At 36.5% G+C, this 25682-nt stretch overlaps 1 protein-coding gene across 2 annotated transcripts; it reads left to right on the forward strand.

Moving 5' to 3' along the window:
• Positions 1-663: 663 nt before the first annotated feature.
• LOC306857813 (phosphatidylcholine:ceramide cholinephosphotransferase 1-like) lies at positions 664-22943 on the forward strand. 2 transcript variants are annotated; one of them, XM_079397994.1, is made up of 6 exons: positions 664-871; positions 15327-16126; positions 17383-17500; positions 19996-20149; positions 21446-21612; positions 21703-22936. In XM_079397994.1, exons 2-6 carry the CDS (start codon positions 15513-15515, stop codon positions 21874-21876), a joined length of 1227 nt encoding a protein of 408 aa, XP_079254120.1. In that variant the 5' UTR covers positions 664-871; positions 15327-15512; the 3' UTR covers positions 21877-22936. The 2 variants fall into 2 exon arrangements, with proteins under 2 accessions (XP_079254120.1, XP_079254121.1); XM_079397995.1 differs by lacking the exon at positions 664-871 and adding an exon at positions 14088-14327 and having other exon boundaries at positions 21703-22943.
• The last annotated feature ends 2739 nt before the right edge of the window (positions 22944-25682 follow it).

The following is a 25682-nucleotide window of genomic DNA, read 5'->3' on the forward strand; positions in this document are numbered from 1 at the left end:
CCACCCCTAAACCTACCCGTCTCCACCCCCTGATCCCTAAACCCACCCATCCCCACCCCTAAACCTACCCGTCTCCACCCCCTGATCCCTAAACCCACCCATCCCCACCGCTAAACCTACCCGACTCCACCCCCTGATCCCTAAACCCACCCATCCCCACCCCTAAACCTACCCGTCTCCATCCCCTGATCCCTAAACCCACCCATCCCTACCCCTAAACCTACCCGTCTCCACCCCCTAGATGTAGAGTCAACCCCGCCCCCTGGATCTTTGTTCTGCAGTGAGGGGCTACTGTAATAATGTATCTAATGGAAATAATTATATTATGTGTTTTAAATGCGGCGTACATACGTGAAATTACTCAGCACTAATAACACGTTTATATGCGTGTTGCATATGCATGCTACGTGTATTTATTTGATATATTTATGTTATTATAGTATGTTTAATAGAATATTATTAGAATAATGCAATAAGTCACGGATGGCAGTCAGTTTTCTCAACAATCAACAAAACAATCAATAACTGCTTTCAGCTGCAGACAACAGCTCATTAACTGTGAAATGATATGGCACGACTTCGATTTTTCCCATTCTCATCTCATCCTTTTTGCCCCCCACACCCACTCAAAACGTGAGGTTTCGCCCCGCCTTCAGGGTGGTTACTGATCACAAACCTCTTTTGGTGACCTAACGTTACGTGCTTCTGTTACCAAGAATCCACCAACTTTACCCTATGCAACTCTCAACACATGCGTGCTGAGCTGCCTAGAGACCCTTCAAGACGTCTGCAGGCTCTTTCAGAGCGAGTTTCTCCAAGATGAAGCTCAAGGCGCATGCATCCCGTGGGTTTGTGAAGACGAGCGCTCGTGGTAAGGTTTTCGACTGCATTAAACAATCCGTTCACTGTATTCGTCGCGCGCATTTCAGTGCAACAGCCTAAATTCGAACATTCGAGTGTCGTCGCGATTACAGCGGATGCAATGGTTCATCTGTTGATCATCGCAACTTTCTGCTGGTCAGAATGCGTACAGTTGTTCAAATGCATACATGCTCGTGTATTGTTGTCGTCCCATCTGTTGCGAATTCATCACGGTGTATGCATAAACGTGGAATTTGTTTATTTATGTTTTGTTATCGAGTGGTGGCAGGATGATATTTGGGACTTGATATGTTGGAATCTTTCTTAAAATGCCAATGTTAGCTTACTAGCATCATCAGGGGTAATACTTCTTCGAGGTACTTAGGTGTAACGTTAGTAGACTAAATAGACGTTGATTCTCTCTTTATTTGAACAAATTTGTTTGATGAAATCTGAGAAAAGGCCTGGTTATATTTTACTGTGTCATGGAAAAACCTGGAAATATCAGGGATTAGTCATTTTCCTGGATTGGAAAAGTCATCATCTTGGAGGAACCCTGTAATAATAGATCTTTGTAATGTAAATGTAATTGTGTTTGCATTGGTTTCATTTGTTTTTGTACATTAATAATAATAATAAAAAATCCAAGAATATGATGTAAAGACTTTATACTAGTTTGTCAGAAAAAAAAATCAAATCAATAGTTTTAAATGTTACAAGCAAGTTAATCTATGCTATTTTGTCTAATAAAACAAATGGTATTTAAAAAATGAGTTTTAATTAAGTGCAAAATTACAGCAAAAATAACTGGAAAGATATGGCTCAATACATTTTTTACATTTTAAGTAATATTTCTTAATGTATTATGAACAAACATGATTTAGGCCTACCTGCACAATAGTATATTAATAAAATAACATTAACCTAGATTAATGCATTCTCTAAAAATATTTGTTAAACACATTAACTAATGTTAATAATTTAAACCTTATTGTAGAGTGTTGAAATGATGAAAATGTCCAAATTAAATTGGCCGAAAAATTAAAAAAAGGTTTGTATTCAGTGCCATTTCATTTATATTGGAATTTAAAAAACTGTAAAAAATAGGACACGACATGAAGGAATTTTCTGTATTGAAATTTGCACTTCATCGCTTGGTGTTTTCTCAGAAATATCCGTAAAATAAATGGCAGAAAATGACCAGTACATTTTCTGTTATTTATTTCTTTATTTACAGTGTCATTCTGAACAGAGCCTCATGTTATTTTCCTCTTGTAGCTTTCATAATGTTGTGTTTTTAGCTGCACGGCTGGAATATAATAAGCCATATGCTTCGGGACAAAAAGGGTGTTTCTGTTTTTTTAGGCTGAAATAATGCTGCATATTGACATATTGAGTCTTGATGGTTTCAGTGTAGGTGTTCTCAGATGACTAATGACTAAATGTAATTAGGATTAAGCAGGAGACATTTATTAGCTGGTGGAAAGACTGGAGCCTGTGTTGATCTTTGGGTAATTGGATGTCTCTCAGGTGTGTGTGTGTGCGCTCTGGAACTCACTGGAAACACAAGGCCAGCAGCTGGGCTCCAGTCCCAGGGGGCTCAACTAGAGGCTTACAGAAATGTGAAAATCTGCTATTTGCATGTCAAATGTCTTCTCTGCAGAAAGTTATTAAACTTTGCATAAAGCTGTTTCCTGTTGTATACAAAGTCAGTTCATGTAAAGAGGACAGAGTGGCATTCAAGACAAAATGATCTCAAGTTTACACTAAGTCTAAATGGTTACTACTAATCATCCTTATCAAAAATGGATCGGCAGTATTGATGAAGATGCACTTTGTGGCTCCTGACCTTAGGCTCACATGCTTGTTTTTTTTTCTTGTGTGGTTTCTCTCTGTGGTTGTTGACACTCATATAACCAAGAGCTCCAGGCTGTTTATGGAAAATATGAGACATGCGCACTGTGTGGAGACACATGCTCCTAATATAGACTTTTACTGTGGAAAGTAAATATATATATATACACTGTCAAACGGCTGTGGATGGTTTGTCGCTGACACACTCAAGTTAAATCATGAGATGTATGATGTGTGGTGCGAAATCCCACTTATGCACAGTAAAAAAATATTTTTTCACAGTAAATTAAATGGATTTAATTGGAGTGCCTTTTACTGACTACTTAAAAATGTCATTAATTCAGTGTTTCATTGTAATTGTTTGGGAAATTTACTTGCAATTTCTGAGTGATTTGTTTTTTTTTTAGCTTTTTTTCCAAGTAAATCCTACTTTGTGTGTATGGAGGACCAAACCTGCATAAATTAAATATGAATGAATAAATAGATAAATTTGATAATAGGAAAATAAATAAACGACTTGATAAAGTAAATGATTAATTTGTAATAAAATTAATTTTCCCCCCCTTAATTTATTTGCTGCTTTTATACATTTAAAAAAAAAAAAAATATTTTCCAGAAATAAAAACAGGAAGCTGAAGCTACATACAGTGGGTACGGAAAGTATTCAGACCCCCTTAAATTTTTCACTCTTTGTTAAATTGCAGCCATTTGCTAAAATCATTTAAGTTTTTTTCCTCATTAATGTACACACAGCACACCATATTGACAGAAAAACACAGAATTGTTGACATTTTTGGAGATTTATTAAAAAAGAAAAACTGAAATATCACATGGTCCTAAGTATTCAGACCCTTTGCTCAGTATTTAGTAGAAGCACCCTTTTGATCTAATACAGCCATGAGTCTTTTTGGGAAAGATGCAACAAGTTTTTCACACCTGGATTTGGGGATCCTCTGCCATTCCTCCTTGCAGATCCTCTCCAGTTCTGTCAGGTTGGATGGTAAACGTTGGTGGACAGCCATTTTTAGGTCTCTCCAGAGATGCTCAATTGGGTTCAAGTCAGGGCTCTGGCTGGGCCATTCAAGAACAGTCACAGAGTTGTTGTGAAGCCACTCCTTCGTTATTTTAGCTGTGTGCTTAGAGTCATTGTCTTGTTGGAAGGTAAACCTTCGGCCCAGTCTAAGGTCCTGAGCACTCTGGGGAAGGTTTTCGTCCAGGATATCTATGGAGCGATTTTTGTGCCAATATTTATCAAACAAATCCAGTGTTTTGCAAATAAACACAATCTGCTTTGCAAAGAAAAACTCTACTTTCAAACGCAAAAGTGATGCGGTTTTGGAAAAGAAAGTTGCTCAATTGCACATGTGAGAAAATCAGCCCGCACTCCTGTGAGAAAATCAGCCTGTCGCATTTGTGAGAAAATCAAGCCAAGTTTCCTCATAAAAAGGCAAATGAGTCTCACAGTTGTAACACACAATACATATATTTGTCCATACCTCTGCATTTTCTCTCAAAGAGTTTTGTATTTGAAAATCTCTTTGCGTTTGTTTGAAAGTCGAGTTTTTCTCTGCAAAGCAGATTGTGTTTATTTGCAAAACACTGGATTTGTTTGATAAATATTGGCACAAAAATCGCTCCATAGATATCCCTGTACTTGGCCGCATTCATCTGTCCTTCGATTGCAAGCAGTCGTCCTGTCCCTGCAGCTGAAAAACACCCCCACAGCATGATGCTGCCACCACCATGCTTCACTGTTGGGACTGTATTGGACAGGTGATGAGCAGTGCCTGGTTTTCTCCACACATACCGCTTAGAATTAAGGCCAAAAAGTTCTATCTTGGTCTCATCAGACCAGAGAATCTGATTTCTCACCATCTTGTGGTCCTTCAGGTGTTTTTTTGTGTCTTGCACTGAGGAGAGGCTTCCATCGGGCCACTCTGCCATAAAGCCCCGACTGGTGGAGGGCTACAGTGATGGTTGACTTTCTACAACTTTCTCCCATCTCCCGACTGCATCTCTGGAGCTCAGCCACAGTGATCTTTGGGTTCTTCTTTACCTCTCTCACCAAGGCTCTTCTCCCCCGATAGCTCAGTTTGGCCGGACGGCCAGCTCTAGGAAGGGTTCTGGTCGTACCAAACGTCATCCATTTAAGGATTATGGAAACCACTGTGCTCTTAGAAACCTTAAGTGCAGCAGAAATTTTTCTGTAACCTTGGCCAGATCTGTGCCTTGCCACAATTCTGTCTCTGAAATCTTCAGGCAGTTCCTTTTGACCTCATGATTCTCATTTGCTCTGACATGCACTGTGAGCTGTAAGGTCTTATATAGACAGGTGTGTAGCTTTCCTAATCAAGTCCAATCAGTATAATCAAACACAGCTGGACTCAAATGAAGGTGTAGAACCATCTCAAGGATGATCTGAAGAAATGGACAGCACCTGAGTTAAATATATGAGTGTCACAGCACAGGGTCTGAATACTTAGGACCATGTGATATTTCAGTTTTTCTTTTTTAATAAATCTGCAAAAATGTCAACAATTCTGTGTTTTCTGTCAATATGGGGTGTTGTGTGTACATTAATGAGGAAAAAAAATGAACTTAAGTGATTTTAGCAAATGGCTGCAATATAACAAAGAGTGAAAAATTTAAGGGGGTCTGAATACTTTCCGTACCCACTGTATGTGATCTCCCACAGCATCGTCGACCTCGAGTCTGGAACTTCAGTCCCTAGGGTGATAACACTCAGTTATTAGACTAGAAACCGACCATCCACTGGGTGTCTGACTCTGGGTGTCATCACCCTAGGGTCTGATGTCGATGGTACCAGACTTCAGCTTCAGCTTCCTGTTTTTATTTCTGGAAAATGTTTTAAATATTTCGGCACTAATGCGAATAACGTTCTGTGAAAATAACTTACAACTCTCCAGCTGATCTGCCACATCCCGTAGCAAACTGGAGAACAAATTACTACTTGCCGCTATTTTCTTTGAAAACTCTCATCTCTATCACTTAGCTGGCCTGACGATTCGACGCGTGAGCTCTCAACCAATGATGCACTGAAGCTACACAAGGACCACCTTCCTCATGTACATGTTACACACGGAAAAGTAAAAATAAATGAATAAATAAATCAAAATAAATACATGTGGGAATAAATCATTCTAAAAAAATTTATGCATATATAAATAAATGTATAAATAATAAAAATACATTAAAAAAGAATTAGTGATTTTTTTTTAAATGTATTAATGTCTAAAAGCAGAAAATAAATTAAGGGGGGGGGGGTAATTTTATTACAAATTAATCATATTTATTTTATCAAGTCGTTGATTCATTTATTTATTTTCCTATTATCACATTTATTTATCCATTTATTCATTAATATATTTATTTATTCATTTATTCATATTTAATTTATGCAGGTTTGCACGTCACGTCTGTAAACATAAAGACGTTTTCCTGGCTGTTAGGCTATCGCATGTGAGGATCCTGCAGGTGGAGGATCATTCTCACAGCAGCTAAAATAATTAAACTTATCATTTTGATGGCGGATTGTAATCCAGAAAGGATTATGTGTTTATGAAACACATGTGAATGAAATGAAATTATATTCCGGCTATGTTTTAATCTCAATACAAAACTTTGATGCATTCAGAGTTTTAAATGAGTCCTGTTGAAAATCACAAGCACACAATTCTTAACTGATGACCATTTGCTTAGTAAACAAATGTTAAGAATTCAGATTATTACTGTTTGCTAATGAGAAAATCTATATAATGTGTGCATATTTAGAGATCTGCTGTTTTACATTAAGGAAATTCCGTAGCCAGATCAATAACATGATCCACTCCACACAAAAAAAGTAGATGTCAATGAGGTTGTTACCAAATGAAGCCTGAGTGTTTATATGTAATACAGAGTTTATTGGCCCCTTATAAGCAAAGTTTCCTTTGTTTTACTCTTGCTTCCTTCTGTGAGAGTGGAGCCAAACATTGTGTTGATGTGATAAATAACATCTGGGACTGATCTATCTTCCTGGTTCTTCACTAAACTGAGAGTCTCCTGGTTTCCAGTCAATAGCCATTTTGCTAAAGGAGAAGGATCAAACCCCATATACAAATGTGCTGTTTACAAGGCTCCAGATACGAGATGTGTTTGTGTGTTAGGGATGTGCTATATATATTGTCTGCGATAATATTGTAATTGTTGTTTTAACAATGTACAATTTGACATTATCGAGTATTTTGCAAAAACCAAACAAAACAGCTAGCCTACGGAGTACAATTTGGTCATTATTTACTCGGTCTCATGTCATTCCAAACCCATAAGACCTTTGTTCATCTTCAGAACACAAATGTTTGTGATATTGATATTTTGATATATTGAGCTCTCTGACCCTCCATGACATCAGTGGTTCAACCATAATTTTTCGAAGCTACAAGAATATTTTTGTGCACATAGAAAACAAAAATAAAGACTTTATTCAACAATTCTTCTCCCCCGAATAACCATTTACCACCATTATGGAGAGTACTCCAATGCATGCGCAAACAAGGCACTCATAACACTCATATAGAACCACGGGATATAGGATATAGCCATTATAAAGAGTATCACAACGCATGCGTGTGGTGCTGCTGATGTAGAACATGCATGCGTTGTGATACTCTTTATAATGGCTATATCCTGTATCCCGTGGTTGTATATGAATGTTATTCTTGAGGCAGACATGTGATAAAGCTCTCAGTGTTGGAAAGGCCAGACACTGACTCTCCCCAAAGACTCTTATCAAGTGAATGTGGTCCAGTCTTGAAACCTTACACCAGCACTAAAGGACCAGACAATGGAAAATCCCTCTTGTTCACATTAAGATTGGAGTAGAACACCTTTAATAGACATGGCAGTTTCCTCAGTGATTCTTTTTTAATGTTATTCAATTTTCAGCGCATAGTAGTTGCCCAAATCAAACCAGAGTAGGAACATTAACACAAAATCCAAACATCCTTGCATTTGTAGTTCCATGTAATGACGTGTGTGTGTATTACTTGTTTCAAGTGCAATTTTAATTGCTCCGTTTACATTGCAAAGTCAAGCATTGTTGCAAATTAGCTTAAGGGGGAATATTATTGGTTAAAAACCAAGATGGTTAAAATCATACACACAATGTCCTGGGATGCATGTTTATCTGTAGATGGGTTTGTCTATGAGTGACAAGGAGGAAAGTTTTGTTTGTATGGGCATTGCGTGGGTTTCAGAAGGGTCATTTTATTTGAGCAATATAACAGTCTTATCAGATGGTTGCCCTGGTAACTGAGCCCTTTAGGGTGCTCTTTCGGGGGGGAAGCGTCCATAGACCCTCACAGATTGTTTGTTGAATGAGAGGGTTTGCTTGATTATTCATTAAATATAATGAATAAATGTGTGTCTGACTGGTCCAAATGCTACAGCATGCAGAGAAATGTATCTACAAAGCAGTGCCTCCCACTTTGATATCTGACTTTTGAACTGCTCGAATCGAGGCGTTTCCCAGTTTGTGCTCTTGTTTGTTAATGTGAACTCAAGACGTGCTGGTAATGCTAATTTAGTTTCACCTTATGGAATGTGTGTGTTGAGGAGTTTCTGAGAAGACAGAGAGTGATTCAGAGACTCAATGGGTCTATTGTGGCCTGTCCTTCCCCATCAGCAGTGCTGCTGGCCATCTTATTCTGACTTGTAGTTTTAGAGTTGAACATTTAACTGACCTTTCACATCCCAGTTTTTGGGTTGGGTGATATAACAAAACAATGCAATACAGACTTTTCATATGTGTGTGTGTGTATATATGTATACATGCACTCATATAACACTGATAATCAGTTATATTTACTAACCTACATATATTCTTTGATATTTTATTATTTTTTAAGTTTTGGTCAGTGTTGGATATTTATTTTGCAAGCTCATTTCCCTTATCAAGTGAGCGACTCATGCATTGACTGATCACAAAACCCAAAATCTAAAATAGAGAAATTTAAATGTAACACTTTTTACACAAAAAAAGTTTAAAGCCATCAATCTTTTAAAACTAAAATCACTTTTTTTGTCAGTCAAACCTAAAATATTTGCTCGACATACCCCTTGAGGGTTAAATGCAGGTAAACATATACAGGTGCTGGTCATAAAGTTAGAATATCATGAAAAAGTTGATTTATTTCAGTAATACCATTCAAAAAGTGAAACTTGTATATTAGATTCATTCCCCTAATCTTATTTGCTGGCCTCAATCAACTTTTTCATGATATTCTAATTTTATGACCAGCACCTGTGTGTGTGTGTGTGTGTATGTGTGTATATATATATATATATATATATATATATATATTTTGTAGCGGGCTGAAGAATCACACGAGGGGTTGAGGGTTAACAGAAACCCCGGAGGGTGTATTTTATTAATAGTTCCTTGTGTGGGGAAGTGCCAACGTGTCTTTAGTGCTGCAGTCGGTGCTCTGTGATCGTTCCTCTCCCCGGTGTGGGTGCTCCGTGCGTCGTGCTCGTGCTCGTGCTCAAATCCCGGGGCTGGTCGGTCATGCACTGGTGTCTGCTTGGCACAGGAAAAAAAGACAAAGGTTAGTTGGCTTCGCTCAGGAGTCATGGCTCACCCTGTCCTTCCGCCAGGCGGCTTTTGTATCCCTCGCCGAAGTGGCGTCAGCTGTGCCCGACCAGCCCGCGGTGATTGGGAACAGGTGTTTCTCCTCTGTTTCCAGGGCGACGCTGATAGGTGCTCGGGACGCATGTCACAATATATATATATATATAAAAAAATAATAATTTTTTATTTTTTTTAAATTAAATTTTCATCAGCGTATTACACCGTGTTCCAAATTATTATACACTTGCCATTTTTGTTTCTTTTTCCAAATCAGTCCATATGATTAAGGATTAATTTTATCCTCAACTATTATTTTACAATGAGGATGTTATATACAATAAAAAAGACAACATGAAAAAACGAAGGCATCTGATCGTATCGATGTAGATGTTTGCATAAGCTCTGCAGTTGGCACTCCATTATAGTCATGTCATGATTACACTTTATGCAATAGATTGCTTTAAAACACACTTGCTTTAATGCTTTACAATATTAAACATGGAAAAAAACTGTATCAGTGTACTTGTTTTTCTGCTCTATATGCATAGAACATGTATAACTCAATATTTTAATGAATTGCAAAAGCTGAATAATAAGCCTACTGATCAATCTGCCAAAATTATTGACTGTTTGTCAATTAATCATTAATTGATTATCAAAATAATACTAATCCCCTATAGCAGCCCTAATAAATCCCCTGCGGAAAAAAGACTGAGGGTGAGATGTGAGTAATGAATTGGGAAAGAGAAATTAATGATTCAATGTGGGACATTCAGTGATCAAATTGTAAGACAGAATACAAAGCCAATTTTTACTTAATCCAATTTAATGTGCTGACATACCCCTCATGTTTCCATATTTAGTTGCTAAACTGTTATTTCTTTTGTAAACAAAGTTTGTACTCAATTCTTGTCCCTCTATCCACTTAAAAGAGCAACTTTAACATGTGCATTTTGTTTTTCAGCCACTACCAGCGGCTTTGCAACTGTGGTTTGTGGTTGTCACGCTCACCAGTGCAGCTTTAATATCTCTTAACATTTTCATGTTCTTCCAAACAATGTTCTTTGCTACAACTTGTTTTAAAGTTATCAGTATTGCATACCTCAGATGTTTTATGCTCAACATATACATTAACATAAATATATAGATTAGTATTAACCCCCCCCCCCCCCCCAGGCCATTTTTACTACAGTCGGTAGTAAACCATAGTGAAAACAAGATTGCTACAGTCCAATATAGAGTTTAACATGAATATGCTCTATATGCTATGACCAATCAGAATTAACATTTCTGAGTAGCTGAGTTATAAAAGAGGTGATAAAGCAGCGGTTATAAACAGTGCCATTGTTTTGTCTTAATGTATCGATCTTGCTCAGCTTGACTAGTGATATTCATATTCGTTTGCTTGTGTGTGTGAAAAATGTCACAGGAAACCATAGTTACACTCTGATATAATTTTTTGCATGTTAGCTATATTCATTTATTTTAATTTAATTTGAATTGCATAATCATTTCAGATAAAAATTTGCACTTCTCTTTACCCCTAATCTTATCATATATGTACTGCTGTTTCCTACAAGATGGGGAAGAGTTTTTCATGGCTATAACAACTTTTGTGTAGTATAGTTGTGACAGGAAGCGAGGCTCTTGCAAGTGTGTGCCATTGTATAAATAAGGACCCCTCCCATTATTTCTTGTGCACATTTGCAACTTGACTCATGATTTTCCTGGAAATGAGATCACAAGTTCTGTGAATACAGAAACAGAACGACAGAAATTAACCAGGTTATTTTCTGTAGTGGCAGTCAAATCGACCATCCCTAAACCGCATGTAAACAAAATTAATTGTGATTGGTCACTTTAAATGTCTGTCGAACAGTGTCTGTGTGTTTACGTAAATTGTTCTTATCAAAAATAAACTGCAAAGTGGGCTGAACTTGCAATGAAATGCAAGTAAAGTAGCGACAGATCTTTTCTTCTGTATGGTGATGCACATCCAAGACGATTATAAAAAAAAAAAATTAATAAAAAAAAAAAAAAAAAAGGTGGGTATGGACTTTGGACTATTTAGTTGTTGTTTATTGGATGTTGAGATGTGGGAGTAGTACTCAAAAGTGGAGGCAGATGAATATGAGCTTGCAGTAGGGGGCAGGTTTATTTTGACTAAACATGATGTAAAAAAAAGTTTTTGTAAAAAAATACAGTTTTACAAGGATGAATTATTCACAAGATCTATAACATGCATTCAGACATTTCTAAATTTAAAATTTTTAAATTCATGAATTTTAATTTCGTCCTGTCTTTTTTAAAGGTCCCATGACATGCTGTTTTTTGGATGCTTTTATATAGGCCTAAGTGGTCCTAGTACTGTATCTGAAGTCTCGTTCCAGAATTTCAGCCACTATGAGCCAGTCCCAAAATGAGCTTGCCTTAGGACGTGCCATTTCTGTGTCTGTAGCTTTAAATGCTAATGAGGAGGAGAGAGGCGGGGCAAGGTGGAGGGTGGGTGTGTGGCCTGCAGCTTGTGGCCACGGTACCATGTGCTAATGTTGACAGTGGATGTATCGCAATGGCTCGTAGACACGCAGTCCTTCAAGCTTTTCAGTTTGACCCAGAATCTGATCCGGATGGAGAAGCACCGGATGAAGAAGTTGCAACTCAGCGGTTACAGCAGGACGTCTCCGAATGGTTAGTTTAAAATATTGTGTCTGGATATGGTCAGTGTTTCCCACACTTAGACTTTACCTGGGCGGACCGCAACACTATCCACCGCCCGCTGCCATCAGCTCCCGCATCTCACACACACAAGCGCGACTTTAGCACAATATTTAGTAACTTTCAGACCCTTTAGGTGGCTTTTTTCCCCATAACGGGTACATACTAACAAACCTAGCGACTTAAAAAAAACAAACAAAAAAACCTTATCATTCAGTTGGAAGATGTCTCCAGTACTGCCCCGCGAGCGTGAGGTCTCTCTCCCGGCGCAGTGTCGCCTCTCTCGGCGTCTGTTCTGAGCAGCGAGCGGCAGAGAAGCAGCGCTTTCAGTTTGCCTTAAAGCAGCAGACTCATCAATAAATCATTTACAAAACAGCGTTTCCAAGCACTTGTCGCTTACTGACTGTTTGGACTTTTAAATATGAACATAATTTGTCTGTTAATATGCGCAGTTTATTACTCAGACGCAAAACAGTGCTTCGCTCATTTGCAAGCCATGATGTCTCTCGAGGAAAAAACAAAAAATTGCATTCGTCTCGCACGGCCGTAGCTCATTTTCTCATGGGTGGGCAAAGCAGAGAAAGGGGAGGTAACCTTTCCCTGTATGACGATATAAGGGGAAGATTCCAGATTGGGCCATCTGAGCTTTAATTTTCTCAAAGGCGAAGCAGGATACCCAGGGCTCGGTTTACACCTATCGCCATTTCTAGCCACTGGGGGACCATAGTCAGGCTAGGGGAACTCATATTAATGTTAAAAAACCTCATAAAGGGACATTTTCATGCCATGGGACCTTTAAGTAAGTCAAGCATCACAGTTTATATTTCTCTTACTTAACATTGTTACTATTACACTTGTGTGACTCGAACTACACTGCTTATGCTGTGGACATAGATAATAGTGCATAATAGTACATAAAATGGGCTAAAAAAATAAATAGCCCATTTTATGATAGACTTAGAGCAGGTTTACATGTCAACGTTGTACTAAAAATTGAAAAGTTTTTTTCCTTCGTGTTTTTTAAAGTTTAGCGCACAGACAACAACGTTCACATGGATCCGTGAAAAGGACTAAAAACGTTATATTTTGCATGCCAGGCCAGTAGTTGGCGATATCACTTTGTAAAGACACTTAGTAAACACTTAGCGCCTGTGCACATACCTATAGATTGAACTCGTAATGCACAACCACATGACGTCACCATTTTTGCAAATTGAGGTTTTTGTAGTTTACGTGAAGTGGATAACACAAGTTTTCAAATTTGAAACCCATTTTTAAAGTTAGCATTTTCACACCGCTAAAATGCTGTTGTCGTGTAAATGAATGGCCAAAAATAAAACTTTTTCCGTAACGTAAAGAAAACGTTAAATTAGGGTTGAGAGAACGTTAAAAGTTTATGTGAATTTGTATTTATTTTTAATCGGTGCAACATGACTGTGGCAAAAAAATATACGAAAACATAATGCACTGGGCTCGATCAGACTATCAGTGAGCAGGGCTACAAAAATGCAGACGTACCGAATTGTCACAAAAGCCCTGGAGCTGTCAAAAGGCCTTAAAAGCGGCATCTGGTGGACTTTACACATTGTTCATTTACTCATAATAATGCTAAAATACAGTTGGAAATCAGTGAACTACCCTTTTTGAAAGTGCAATATTTATGGACTGTGATATCCTAGATTAGGAGTTTTAAACAGACGATCCACTGACTATTGTTATTTTTAAACTAATGAAAAAGTTTGAAGACCCCTTTCATAGAGACTTAGGGTGGGTTTTTTTTGACTCAACTTGAACACCTTGGCAACTGCATAGCAACATGCCCTGGAGTTTTACTTGGGCAAGCACTAGATAGAGATGTGGTAAAGTTATTCACAGGCTCAAAACAATCTTTATGTAGGGGTAGCCAACTCATGGCAGACATCCTCGCTAATGGAAACCAGTTGTTGTCCGTGATGGTTCCTTTCTCCCTACTGCTGTAATGTAAACAGTCCTGCCACACCCATGGAAACTCTCAAGAGCTCCTGGAATTCAGTCAGACGATGCATGTGGTCCTGATCAGTGTGTTTCTGCTCCAGCTCGCAGCCGTTCGGAGAACTAAATGTGCTTCTTTCCGTAAATACACCAAGATTAAATATAGCTAGCAGTTCTACCGGTTCACTTTGCTGTATTGACTGTATGGCTCCGATGTTGTGTAGTTTGGAAAAGTTTCTTTTAAAGAGTGTCTACTGTGACTGGAAATTATGCTAATTTCTCAAGGAAAGTGAAACTCGTGAGTATGTTACACGTGCTTCTTAACTGTTGTCTGTTTTTGTCATATCACAGATACATTTGTGAACATTGGTGCACTATTTTAACTGTTTTAATGCGTTTGCTATCATGTTCATGTACCTGTAAAAACTAGTCAAAACATATTTGACTGAATTTATTTCTCATCTTCAAGATATTTAAGGTCTAAAGGTTTATTCTCATTTATTTATTTTTGAGATTTTTCTTGTATGTATTTAGCAGAAAGTCATTAAACTGTATACTAGTTCATTTCTAATGCTAGATGCTGTAAGAACTAAAGATTTATTTTTAAATGCTTGAAATTAGTTTTGTAGATGAATAAAGAGTATGGCTAAATATGCATTTCTTTACCAAATGAATATGGTCACACTTTATTTTAAAGTCCAATTCTCGCTATTAACAAACCATTAACCCTCAATAAATTAATTTGCTGCTTATTAATAGTTAGTAAGGTAGTTGTCAATTTTGAGTATTGGGTAGGATTAGGAATGTAGAATATGGTTATGCAGAATATGTGCTTTATTAGTACTAATAAACAGCCAATATGTTAACAATAATTAAGTGTATTTTTGACAAAGAAAATAAAATACACATTTTTACTAAATATAAGTGTTAATTTTTACTAAATATAAGCTAAAAACCATTGTTACTTGAATTAAATGTTGCATAAAATAAGATATAAAAAAGGTCAAATTATTTTATTTAATGTAGTTAACAAATTAACAAAAAATTGAACTGATTAAAAACTATACAGATATTTAAAAATAACAAAAACTATTAGAAGTTGAAACAACTTTAATTAAAATTAACAAGAAAGCATAAAATATAAACAATCAAATTTAAAGCATTAAGAAAATCTATTATAGTGTCTCAACGATAAATTAAATTAATCTTAAATTGTGTGCTTACATGCTTTGTATGCCTTTGCAAACAGAATGTGGAGTGCTTTCTGAGTAATGCACTTTTGTCTTTTATGTTACAGGACATACATCTATAAAGAGGCTGTAGTTGTGCGTCATATTTGGATTAAACGTCTGGAAATTGTGAGCCATTCCTCCCCAACGCCCTTCAAATGTCATGAGCATGGTCAGAGAAGAACATTGTGTTTCATAGCAGTGTGTGCCTATGTCGGATTCTCCATTACATTTCTACAAGCTCAAGGGCTGATATGAATAAAGTAGCATCGTGGTCAGAAGAGGAGGTCTCGCTCTGGCTGACCGATCAGGGCCTGCAGGAATACTCAGAACCATTACGAAACTACGATGGACCGGCTTTGTTAAGTCTTACGACGGATGACTTCAAGAGGTCACCCCTCTCCAGGGTCACGTCAGACGGTGGTCGTCTGCTCCTGGAAAAGATTGAGACTCTTAAGATCGAGCATCATATCGACGTCCACAAGAACGGACATGCCAATGGGCACATGGTGTTGAATCATAACGGGAATGCTGGGAGTGTCGGAAAAGCTCACCGGAATGGCATAGTGAATGGGTTCCACAAGGAACTGGTGCAGATTCCCATACCAGAGCCATCTTCCCCGCAGTTCCCTCCTGAGTGGGGAAAGACCGCCGTGGCTCTTGTCTATGCCTTATGCTGCTTCGTCTTGACCACCGTCATTATTTCTGTGGTCCATGAACGTGTGCCTCCTAAGGAGGCATCTCCACCACTCCCTGACAAGTTCTTTGACTTTTTTGATCGAGTGGAGTGGGCTTTCACTATATGCGAGATCAACGGAATGATTCTGATGGTCTTGTGGATTATACAGCTGAGTCTCTTAAAACATAAGTGAGTTACACACTAAGTAGCACATACTGTGTAGGTGAATCATTTGAGAGTCTTGCATGAATGCTGTTTATAGGTGATTCTCATAAATCCTGTAATGTCCCAGGCATGTTTTATCACAAATTCAAAAGAAATACATAAGTTAATGTGCTTAAAGACAGTAAGGAGATTTTTTTAGACTTTGACATTATTTTCATGACAATTAAGCCTTTTAAATGAGAATAATATTTTATTGCATTACAGTAATAAGTTGTGCTTAATTGTCACAGAATATTATTAAAATAATATATTATTCATGAAATTCAACTGTAATCAGAAGAAAATATCATTAATTTTTTATGCATTATAGTTATGAGATTAATATTTAGTACAGTATAATACAGTAAAGCAAATGTAAACTATGTTCTTCTGATTACTGTGATAGGAATAATGTATTTAAATTATATTTTTGTTACAGTTACGCACAATTTTCACTAAAATATTATGGTAATGCAAAAAAATAAATTTCTTCTGATTACTGTTTTATGAATAACAGTATTTAAATATTCTCATTACTGTAATAAAAAGAATAGTTTTTTTAATGATATCGTTTTGTGAATAAAATATTGTTTAAATTATATTTTCATAATTAACTACAATTTTCACTTAAATTATCATTACCGCAATTAAAGAAAATATCACTTTTGTTACTGTAAATCAAAAAATTATGAAATTAAAAATTTAAAAATGTAATTATATTTCAATTAAATTATATTAAAATTATATTTACTATATTTAATTATATTAAATAATATTTAAAAAATGTCAATTAACACAATTTTACTTATTACCGTAATGCAATACAGTATTATTCTCATTACTGTAATGCAGGAAAAATTTCTCATTGCTGTAATATGAATTAAATATGAATGAAATATTATTTAATAACGCTTGAGCATAATTTTCCCTCATTTTTCATTGCAATTTTTTAAAAATAAATATCTATAAATAATTTTTTTATTTCACTGTATGAATCATCGTTGAGAATCATCATGTAAAATGTCTGGATGTCACATTATGGTAATGAGATTTTGACGAGAAAATGTGCTTAATTGTCGCGACTATACCTTCAAAATTCAAAACCTTAATGAATAGACCAGGTCTAATTTCTTATTTATGTCCGTAAATTTTAGGGTGAAATGTAAAATGTGACTTGCTTGGACATGTACTCTTGTAGTACTGTGGTTAAAATATTTAACCATGACATCTTCCTTCCACAGATCAATTGTAGGTCGACGCTTCTTTTTCATAGTCGGGACGCTCTACCTCTACAGATGCATCACCATGTACATTACTACTCTTCCAGTGCCTGGCATGCACTTCAAATGCTCTCCTAAGGTAAAAATAACAAAATCTTACTTTCTTTTCCCATTCCCATATTATTTAATAGCATTGCAAAGTTAGTTGTGCTGATTATGAATTTTAACAATGTTCGACATGTATGCTTGTTGGCCAGTTAAAGGAATAGTTCACCCAAAATATTTAGAATACAGTGGAAGGGAATAGAGACTCCATTTAAAGCTGTAAAAATAGAAGTGCCATTAAAAACTTTGTGATTCGCATGTTCAGGCATAGACTATGTAATTGTCCTGGCTCCTTTAATGATCGATACTTTACTTGTATAATGTTTCATTTTTGGGAAAAACATAAGCATGGAGGTCCACCCCTAAACCTAACTCTAAGCCCAAATATTGTTTTTCTAATTGCGGTTATATGAATAATATGTTAATTTATATTAATAAATATAAACTATATTTTTATGATCATTTCACTTTGACAATTTCAGCACGATTTCACCAAAATGATCATTAATCCAACAAAATATTATTCTCATTACTCTAATGGAAAAATGAAAATATTAAGTTTACCGATTTTATGAATAAAATATTGTTTAAATAATATTTTCATAACAATTAAGCACAAATTTTACTTATATGATCATTAACGTCATGCAAGACCATATTATTCTCATTACTGTAAAAAATTAATTAATTGATATTTTGTTCGTTTTGCTTTAATGTGAATAAAATTGTTTAAATAATATTTTTAGGGTTGTGAACATGTCTGAAAAGCTGCTTATGAAATTTCTATTAAGATTGTGATGTTAGCAAGTCAGTTTGATCTGCAAATTTCAAGGTTTAAGACAGACCCCCCCCCCCCCCCCCCCCCCTTAAAAAAAAAATTTATCAGTTTCCTTTTTTACATTTTAGATTTATGCTTTTAGATTAAATGTACAGATTAAATGTAAAATTTTTCAAGTGTTCTGGTTTAAAAAAGATTTTAATTCTAAGAATTATGATCCTAAATGATTAATGGAAATCACTTAGAAATACGCAATGGACTCGGTTAGCTGGCCCAGGGTGTAGTGATTTGGTAAATCGCCTAGTGGACGTTCAGAAATGTCCCGCCCCTCACCTCAGTGCATGTGCTCCGGTGTTGTATTGTAAACAATGGCGTCGTCAATATTGATTATCAATTTGAGCCTGAATGAGACCCAGAGAATATTAGTTAAGAGAATTGCACAGAACCTGTGCAAGCACGGCTCTCACAGGACGTTTCGGAATGGTATGTTTTTTTGGTTTGTTGTTGTCTCATACCTTTAGTTACGCTGTTATTTGTAAATGCTACTGCTTCTGTTAGCTTCTATTATACAGTTTCTTCCTGATTAAAACTTTAATACAGCAGAATACTTGGTTGCGTTGTAGCATTTTTGTAACAATACATAGCTATGTGAAAAAATATCTCTGTCTATACACATAAATTGTATAATTGGAACACAGTTCATTGAAGGAGCTGACAAGATGATGATCTGAATCTGAGAGAGATGCAGAGCAGGGGGACGCAAGGAACAGGATTAAGAACTGCTGCTTTAGAACATTGATTTTGAAACTTGTGAATTAGTTAGAATCTTTAGAAGACAGAATCGTGATTCATAGATTTTTACGTGCATCCCTAGTTTTGACGGCATGGCAACAACTCTTCCTCTTCTTTAAAACAGCACAACATGGTTTATGTAAATTACAGGGTTTGTGATGTCACCAACCCCAGAAGTATCTCATTGTAGTCCCTACAAGCCATAACTGTAGGCATTAAACTGCCATCATTTTAAAAAACAATATCTCCGTTTGAATTGAACTTTCAGTGTCGTAACACACTAACGTTAAAAAAGTGAAATCACAATCAACCACCCCTTTAACTGAAAATTGTGTTGTGTAATTTAAGGGTTAAATAAGAATAAGGGAAGTAAATGTCAAATAGTGAAATATTTTGAAAATGTGCAATTTTCTTCATAGAAAAAAATAGGGAACTATTTTCCCCATCAGTGGCCCTCTTTCTGGACTGCATGAATCTTAAGACAAAATCTGCCCGTACTGGAAAAATGAGCAATATTATTGTGAAATGAAATGATTGTTTGGAGAGTAACTCCTCTAGTATTACCATGCTGACAGTCCACTGGTGATCCTTTCACAACTGCGTGTGTGTGTGTGAGAGAGATAGAGAGACTCAATATGGTCGATGAGATGCAAGGCAGGAAATCCACACCATGGGACCTGCAGGAAACACTTATTATGAAGGCCAGCATTTCTTTCACTCTTGTTAGAACCTGCTTTCCTGTTGAATGCAGTTGCTGAAAGAAAGCCCAGACAACAACACCAAGAACTTTGTTTTCTGGGAGCCATTTTTTGCTTTTATGTTAAGTCTCAAAGGGCTTATTTGTTGATTTATGCTCTCGACATGAACACATGCTGAGTTTGTAGAAAGAAAATGGGACAGGTTTTAAGAAATTCTAGGAGAATGTCATGATGCTAATGCTTGTTTGTTGTTTCTGGCAGCTGTATGGTGACTGGGAATCTCAGATGCGGCGGGTGATGAAAATGATTGCAGGAGGAGGTCTGACCATCACGGGTTCTCATAACATGTGTGGAGACTACTTGTACAGCGGCCACACGGTCATGCTCACCCTCACTTATCTCTTCATGAAGGAGTGTGAGTAACTCACACTGACTTGAGACAACACCGTCCCCTAGTGGACAGTTGAAGCACAAGTTTTGGTGATACAGTGGTACCAAAAAGTATTTGGATATTGAGATGCACTTGAACGTGTAAGACTTTTATTGCTCTAGTCTAGATGATTATGATTTTTTGCATTCCTGGGTCTATTTGGATCAGGTGGATTGAAAGCTTAATAAAAGTAAAAACGTAACATTTGTCAACCAAAACTATATTTTATATGATCAATACTTCCTCACAGATGAGTGATTATGCAAATATAGTGACGTTTTTATTGTTACTGTGTTATTACTGGAAACAAGAAACCCACTCTGATGCACGAAAAAAAAAAAAAGTCTGCACCAATAGCCTCGTGGTTACTGCGCCGACATATAGCGCAACTGTGCTCGTGGCGACCCGAGTTTGATTCCCGTCTTGAGGTCCTTTGCCCATCCCGCTCCCCTCTCTCCACCCAATGCTTTCATCAAGTGGTCAATGGATCACTAGGAGTTCCTATTCATATTTATTAACTATATTCAATCCCAAAAGTGTGTGATATATGGGGAAGAGGTTACATATATTTTGAGTATTAAATTAAATTTTTTATTTTTTTTTTTGAATTTGTAAAAATTCCAAAAGATTAGTATTTTGATAGTCTTGGCTCATTTGCAAAGTTTAGTTCCTGCGCTAAAAATGATTAATTGTGTATAAATTACTGTATGTATCGCTTCCATTTCTTTTCTGTATCTAAACCTGTAATCGTTTACTATTTTAAGACATCACAGCATTGACCGTTTGGGTAAAAATGTGCTGAAATGTTCAGTGCAAAAAAATCTTAATGGTCCTCAGAATACATTTTGAGTCGACTTTATGTAAGTTTTGCTTGCTGTCAGTAGATTGTTGTCTTATTTCAGGGGTTGGAAACCTATGGTACACATGCCAACATTGGCACGCAGAGTGAGCAATAGAGAAAACTGCATTCCGACATACATTTTAAGTTAATCTTTCCTCATAGTCACACAGCTGGTTAGGAGGTATAAATACTATGTGTGAGAATTAACCTGCGCTAGTCTACAGATGTGCATGGCTCCGGCAAACCATTCGCATGACCGCTGTGCATCTGAGGCGCTTTAGAGGAGGTGATTTCAGTGGAAACTTATTGGCAAAGTGGTAAAGTAAAAATGGCACTTCATGCCCAAAAGGTTGCCGAGCCTTGCCTTATTTCACTGGTTATCTATTAGGTAGACTCACAATTCTACATTATAAGACCCCTGATTGTCTTGCTCCTCACAGATTCTCCTAGAAGGTTCTGGTGGTACCACTGGGGCTGCTGGGCTCTGTGCGCAATAGGAGTGTTTTGCATCCTTCTTGCTCATGACCACTACACGATTGATGTTGTCGTGGCCTACTTCATCACCACACGTCTCTTCTGGTGGTATCACACAATGGCCAACCAACAAGTATGCCACACATGCAAAATTTTCCATTCAGATTTCCGTGTCAACCTATTTCTGGTTTATTTTAACCTTCTACATCTGTATCTTTTCTAGGCCCTCAAAGAGACATCACAGACCAACTTTTTCACCCACGTATGGTGGTACCGTTTTTTTCGGTACCTGGAAAACAACGTTCCCGCCGTCATCCCCCGCAGCTACCAGAAGCCCTTCTCATGGCGATCGCTGCATTGGGGCCCCGTGAAGTACACACGGATAGACTCGGATTGACTAATGTGCAAATGCTATATTTGGAAGTTGGTCTCCAAGCCTGAAGTTGTAGCTGATCGCTTTAACTAACAAAACCAGTCATCCAATGTATATCATTCCTCTGTGACATCCTCACGGGATTGGTTTCGGATGTTAAACTTATTGGGCACATATTGGGCCGAGAACAATTATGGCTTTAGGAGAAACCATTGTCATTGATTTTGGGCTGGCCCGTAGCATCATCCTGCATTGCACCAACAAAAAGACGAGCCAGCAAACTAAATGCTAAGTTATTTATTTGTATCTTCAGTATCTTTGCCCCTGTTTACAGGCACAAAGCCATCTTTTCGAGCTAGGTTTTGTTAACTCATTTTAACAAACTATAAATAGTGCATTTTTCTGTTTGGATGGAACAAGAATCGTTTTGTACAGCCTGACATTTTTCTAGTCGTCTGCTAAACACCACATGCTGTCAGAGAAGGTTTATATGAACAATTTTTTTATTTTTTGAACTACTTCTATACATTGAGAGCTACAGAAGATGTTTATCGTTTGGATAATCTAATGTTCCTCAGTGCCTTAATAGTTCATTGCGAACAGTGTTCTGACAGTCAGCTGTAGTAATTTTTTTAATGTTTGTCAGTGTTTTGAACCATGCACAGTATGCTTGAAGCAGAACTCACCTCGTCGCTTGAATGTAACAAAACTGCTAGTTTTGAAAGTGTATTTTCATGACTGTGTCAGCAAAGCTAATTCCGTTGTCCATAACCATTTCTCTGATGTTGTTTTCAGAATGTATTTATTTATGTCTTTGTTCTGTTATATTTAGTATTTGTCTCTGGAATCGGTTTTTGGCACGTTGTTTCTCTGTCAGACAGCTGGTGCTTTATGGCTCTGACTGAAATCCAGGTCTCTGGAGTATTCAGTTCTGGGTTTGACTGGCAAGATGATGTGAACCAATCCATCCTTTCCATGAGCCAGAACAGATGATCTGCCTCGTTGACCATCCAATACAACAAGCTGCTATATTGTGATGTAATATTAGGAGGTGTTCGTCCATTGGCAAACAAATAAATTACAGAAAAAGCACAAATCAGCTTTGTGTCATTATTTGATTCTTTTTTAGTGACAGTCTGAATTATCAATATTTGTCATGATATAAACATATAAACGTTTTAAAAATGGAAAGGCTTTTTAAATTATTTTGGTAGATCAATACCGTATATCAATTGTTTTATTTATACTTTATTCTAAGGTGTCTTTGTTACAGTGTAATTATACATTTACATAGTGTAATATTATACATATTTTAGGGTTTGGTTTCGAGGTAGATGCATGTAATTATGCATAATTAATTGCTTCAGTAAGCAGTGTTGCAGGTAACGCATTACAAGTAACGCAAGTTACGTAATCAGATTACTTTTTTTCCCAAGTAACTAGTAATGTAACACTACTTTTTAATTGAAAAGAAAATATCTGAGTTATTTTTCAAATAAGTAATGCCAGTTTCTGTTTTCCCATTTATTAAGTGCAGAGATGTGTGTCCTGTGTAGTTCTAGACTAAATGTGAACATGCATTTACTCCTCTCACTTGCACAAAAACAGATTCAGTATTCCACAAAATGAAGAAAAATAATAATAGAATAATTAAATGTCAATGCAAAAATCCTTTATGTATCTAATCCCATTTTTTGTTAAACAGTGTCTTTGCTGCAGACCTTCAGTCATCCAATTCAATCATGCTAATAAGCAAAAACGACAAAAAGTGTGTGTGTGTGTGAGAGAGCGTGAGAGAGATTTTTTGGATTTTTACAATCAATTTATTAAAATATTTACTAACATTTATACAAATTTAGACGAACCCCAAAAAAAACAATTTCTTCATCATCAACTGAACACAGAGCATCGTTGCAACACCACTGCATTTCAAAAGCTTTTTTCATGTTCATCAATTTATGAAAATTAAAATCAATAAGAATTCTTGATTTTACCATATTTTTTAAAAACTAACACATCTTGCCCTGGCTTTTCTTCTATCTTATTTCTCCTAGTGATATAGACAGCATATTTTGCTTGTCCAACAATAAAATTGATATGACATTTGAACTTTTGTTTTGAACTGTAAAAGAAACCCAAAATATAATCTTGCTTTGAAAAACAAATATTAAAAGAATCTAAAAAAACACTTAATAAATCAAAAAGAGGGTTAAGTCGATTATATTCCATAAAACAATGAAAAATGGTCTCGCGTTCAAAACAAAAAGGACATTTATCACTTACAGTGTGGTTTAAAATAGACACAAAGGCAATAGCTCCATGTAAAATCCTCCATTGCAACTCACCAAGTTTTTTTTTTTAATGGTGGTTTGTAAAATGCTCGCCAATCAGGTTTAGTTGATTCCTAATTTTTCTCTCCATACTGTATCTGTTTTAATGCTTAAATTACGCTGATTATGCGCTTTCACAATGCATTTATATAATGTTTTCCCTTCAACTGTACAAAAATCAATATACTCATTAATTCCAAGGGGCTATTAAGACAAGACTCCTCTATTACAGGGCAAATTTCAAGATCTGGAAAAAGATCTTTACTATCAGGGATTAAAGTCCTTGCACCAAACTCTTCTAAAAGTATCTTCTCTTCAACAGTTAAACTTTTAGTTAGTTTGTCAAGAAACTTCTTTGCAAAACGGATTGATCTAATTCCTAAAAGGATAGCAACTTTTTCAGCTCTCAGTAAATTATATCCTGATTCATTTATGATGTTTTTTAGCTTAAAAAGCTTTTTATGACATAGTATATCTGTTATACCAGGAAAATCTTCTCCTGAAGTATCAAATCTAGCTCCAAAAACAACTGGTTCTTCCAACAACCTATAAAGAGAAGTTGCTGGTTCCATCCACCGCTGTTTAAAGAGACCCCACACTTTAAACACGTTTTGATAAAAAGGAGGAATTCCAGTAAAATTCAATATTTTATGATCCATTAAACACAATGTTAAATCTATTCCCATATTGCCCACTCTTCTCAAGATGCTTAAAGCCAATGGTCTCCACACAAGTGAATAAGGTCCCATTAAAAGTTTCTGTACATATTGGAGACGGAAAGTGGCTCTTCTGCTTGCAAGATTAACCAGACCTTGACCTCCTTCTTATTTGGGCAAAAACAGAATGCTTTGAGGAGTCCAATGATACTTGTCCCAAAAAAAAGTTCACCAGTTCTCTTTGAATATTTACAAGGAGTCCATTTGGAGGGTCCACAGACGCCAGTTTATGCCATAATGAAGATGCCACAAGATTATTAATTATAAGAATACGTCCTCTATAAGATATCTGAGGGAGCAACCATTTCCATTTTTTCAATCAACCTTTTATTTTCTCAATTAGACCTTCCCAATTTTTCCTAATGAAATTTTCATTTCCTAGATAGACACCAAGGTATTTTAAACCTCCTCTTTTCCAAATTAATCCTCCAGGTAAAGCAGAAAGATCTCCATTCCAATTTCCCACTAGTAGAGCTTCACTTTTCCTCCAATTGACTTTGGCAGAAGAAACACATTTAAAATCATTAACTATTTTTTCTAACTTAATAACATCCTCCTTTCCATTAACAAAAACAATAACATCATCAGCATAGGCGGAAAGATGTAAAGAATTATTACAACCAGGGAAAATCAGACCTTTTAAATGAGCTCGTAACTTTTGAAGTAAAGGTTCGATGGCAAGGGAATACAACATACCAGACATGGCACATCCCTGCCTAACTCCCCTCTCAACTTTAAACGGAGCACACAAACCACCATTAATCTTAAGAACACTCTCAATGTT

Source organism: Barbus barbus (assembly GCF_936440315.1).
Source record: "Barbus barbus genome assembly, chromosome: 38".
Lineage (NCBI taxonomy): Eukaryota > Metazoa > Chordata > Actinopteri > Cypriniformes > Cyprinidae > Barbus > Barbus barbus.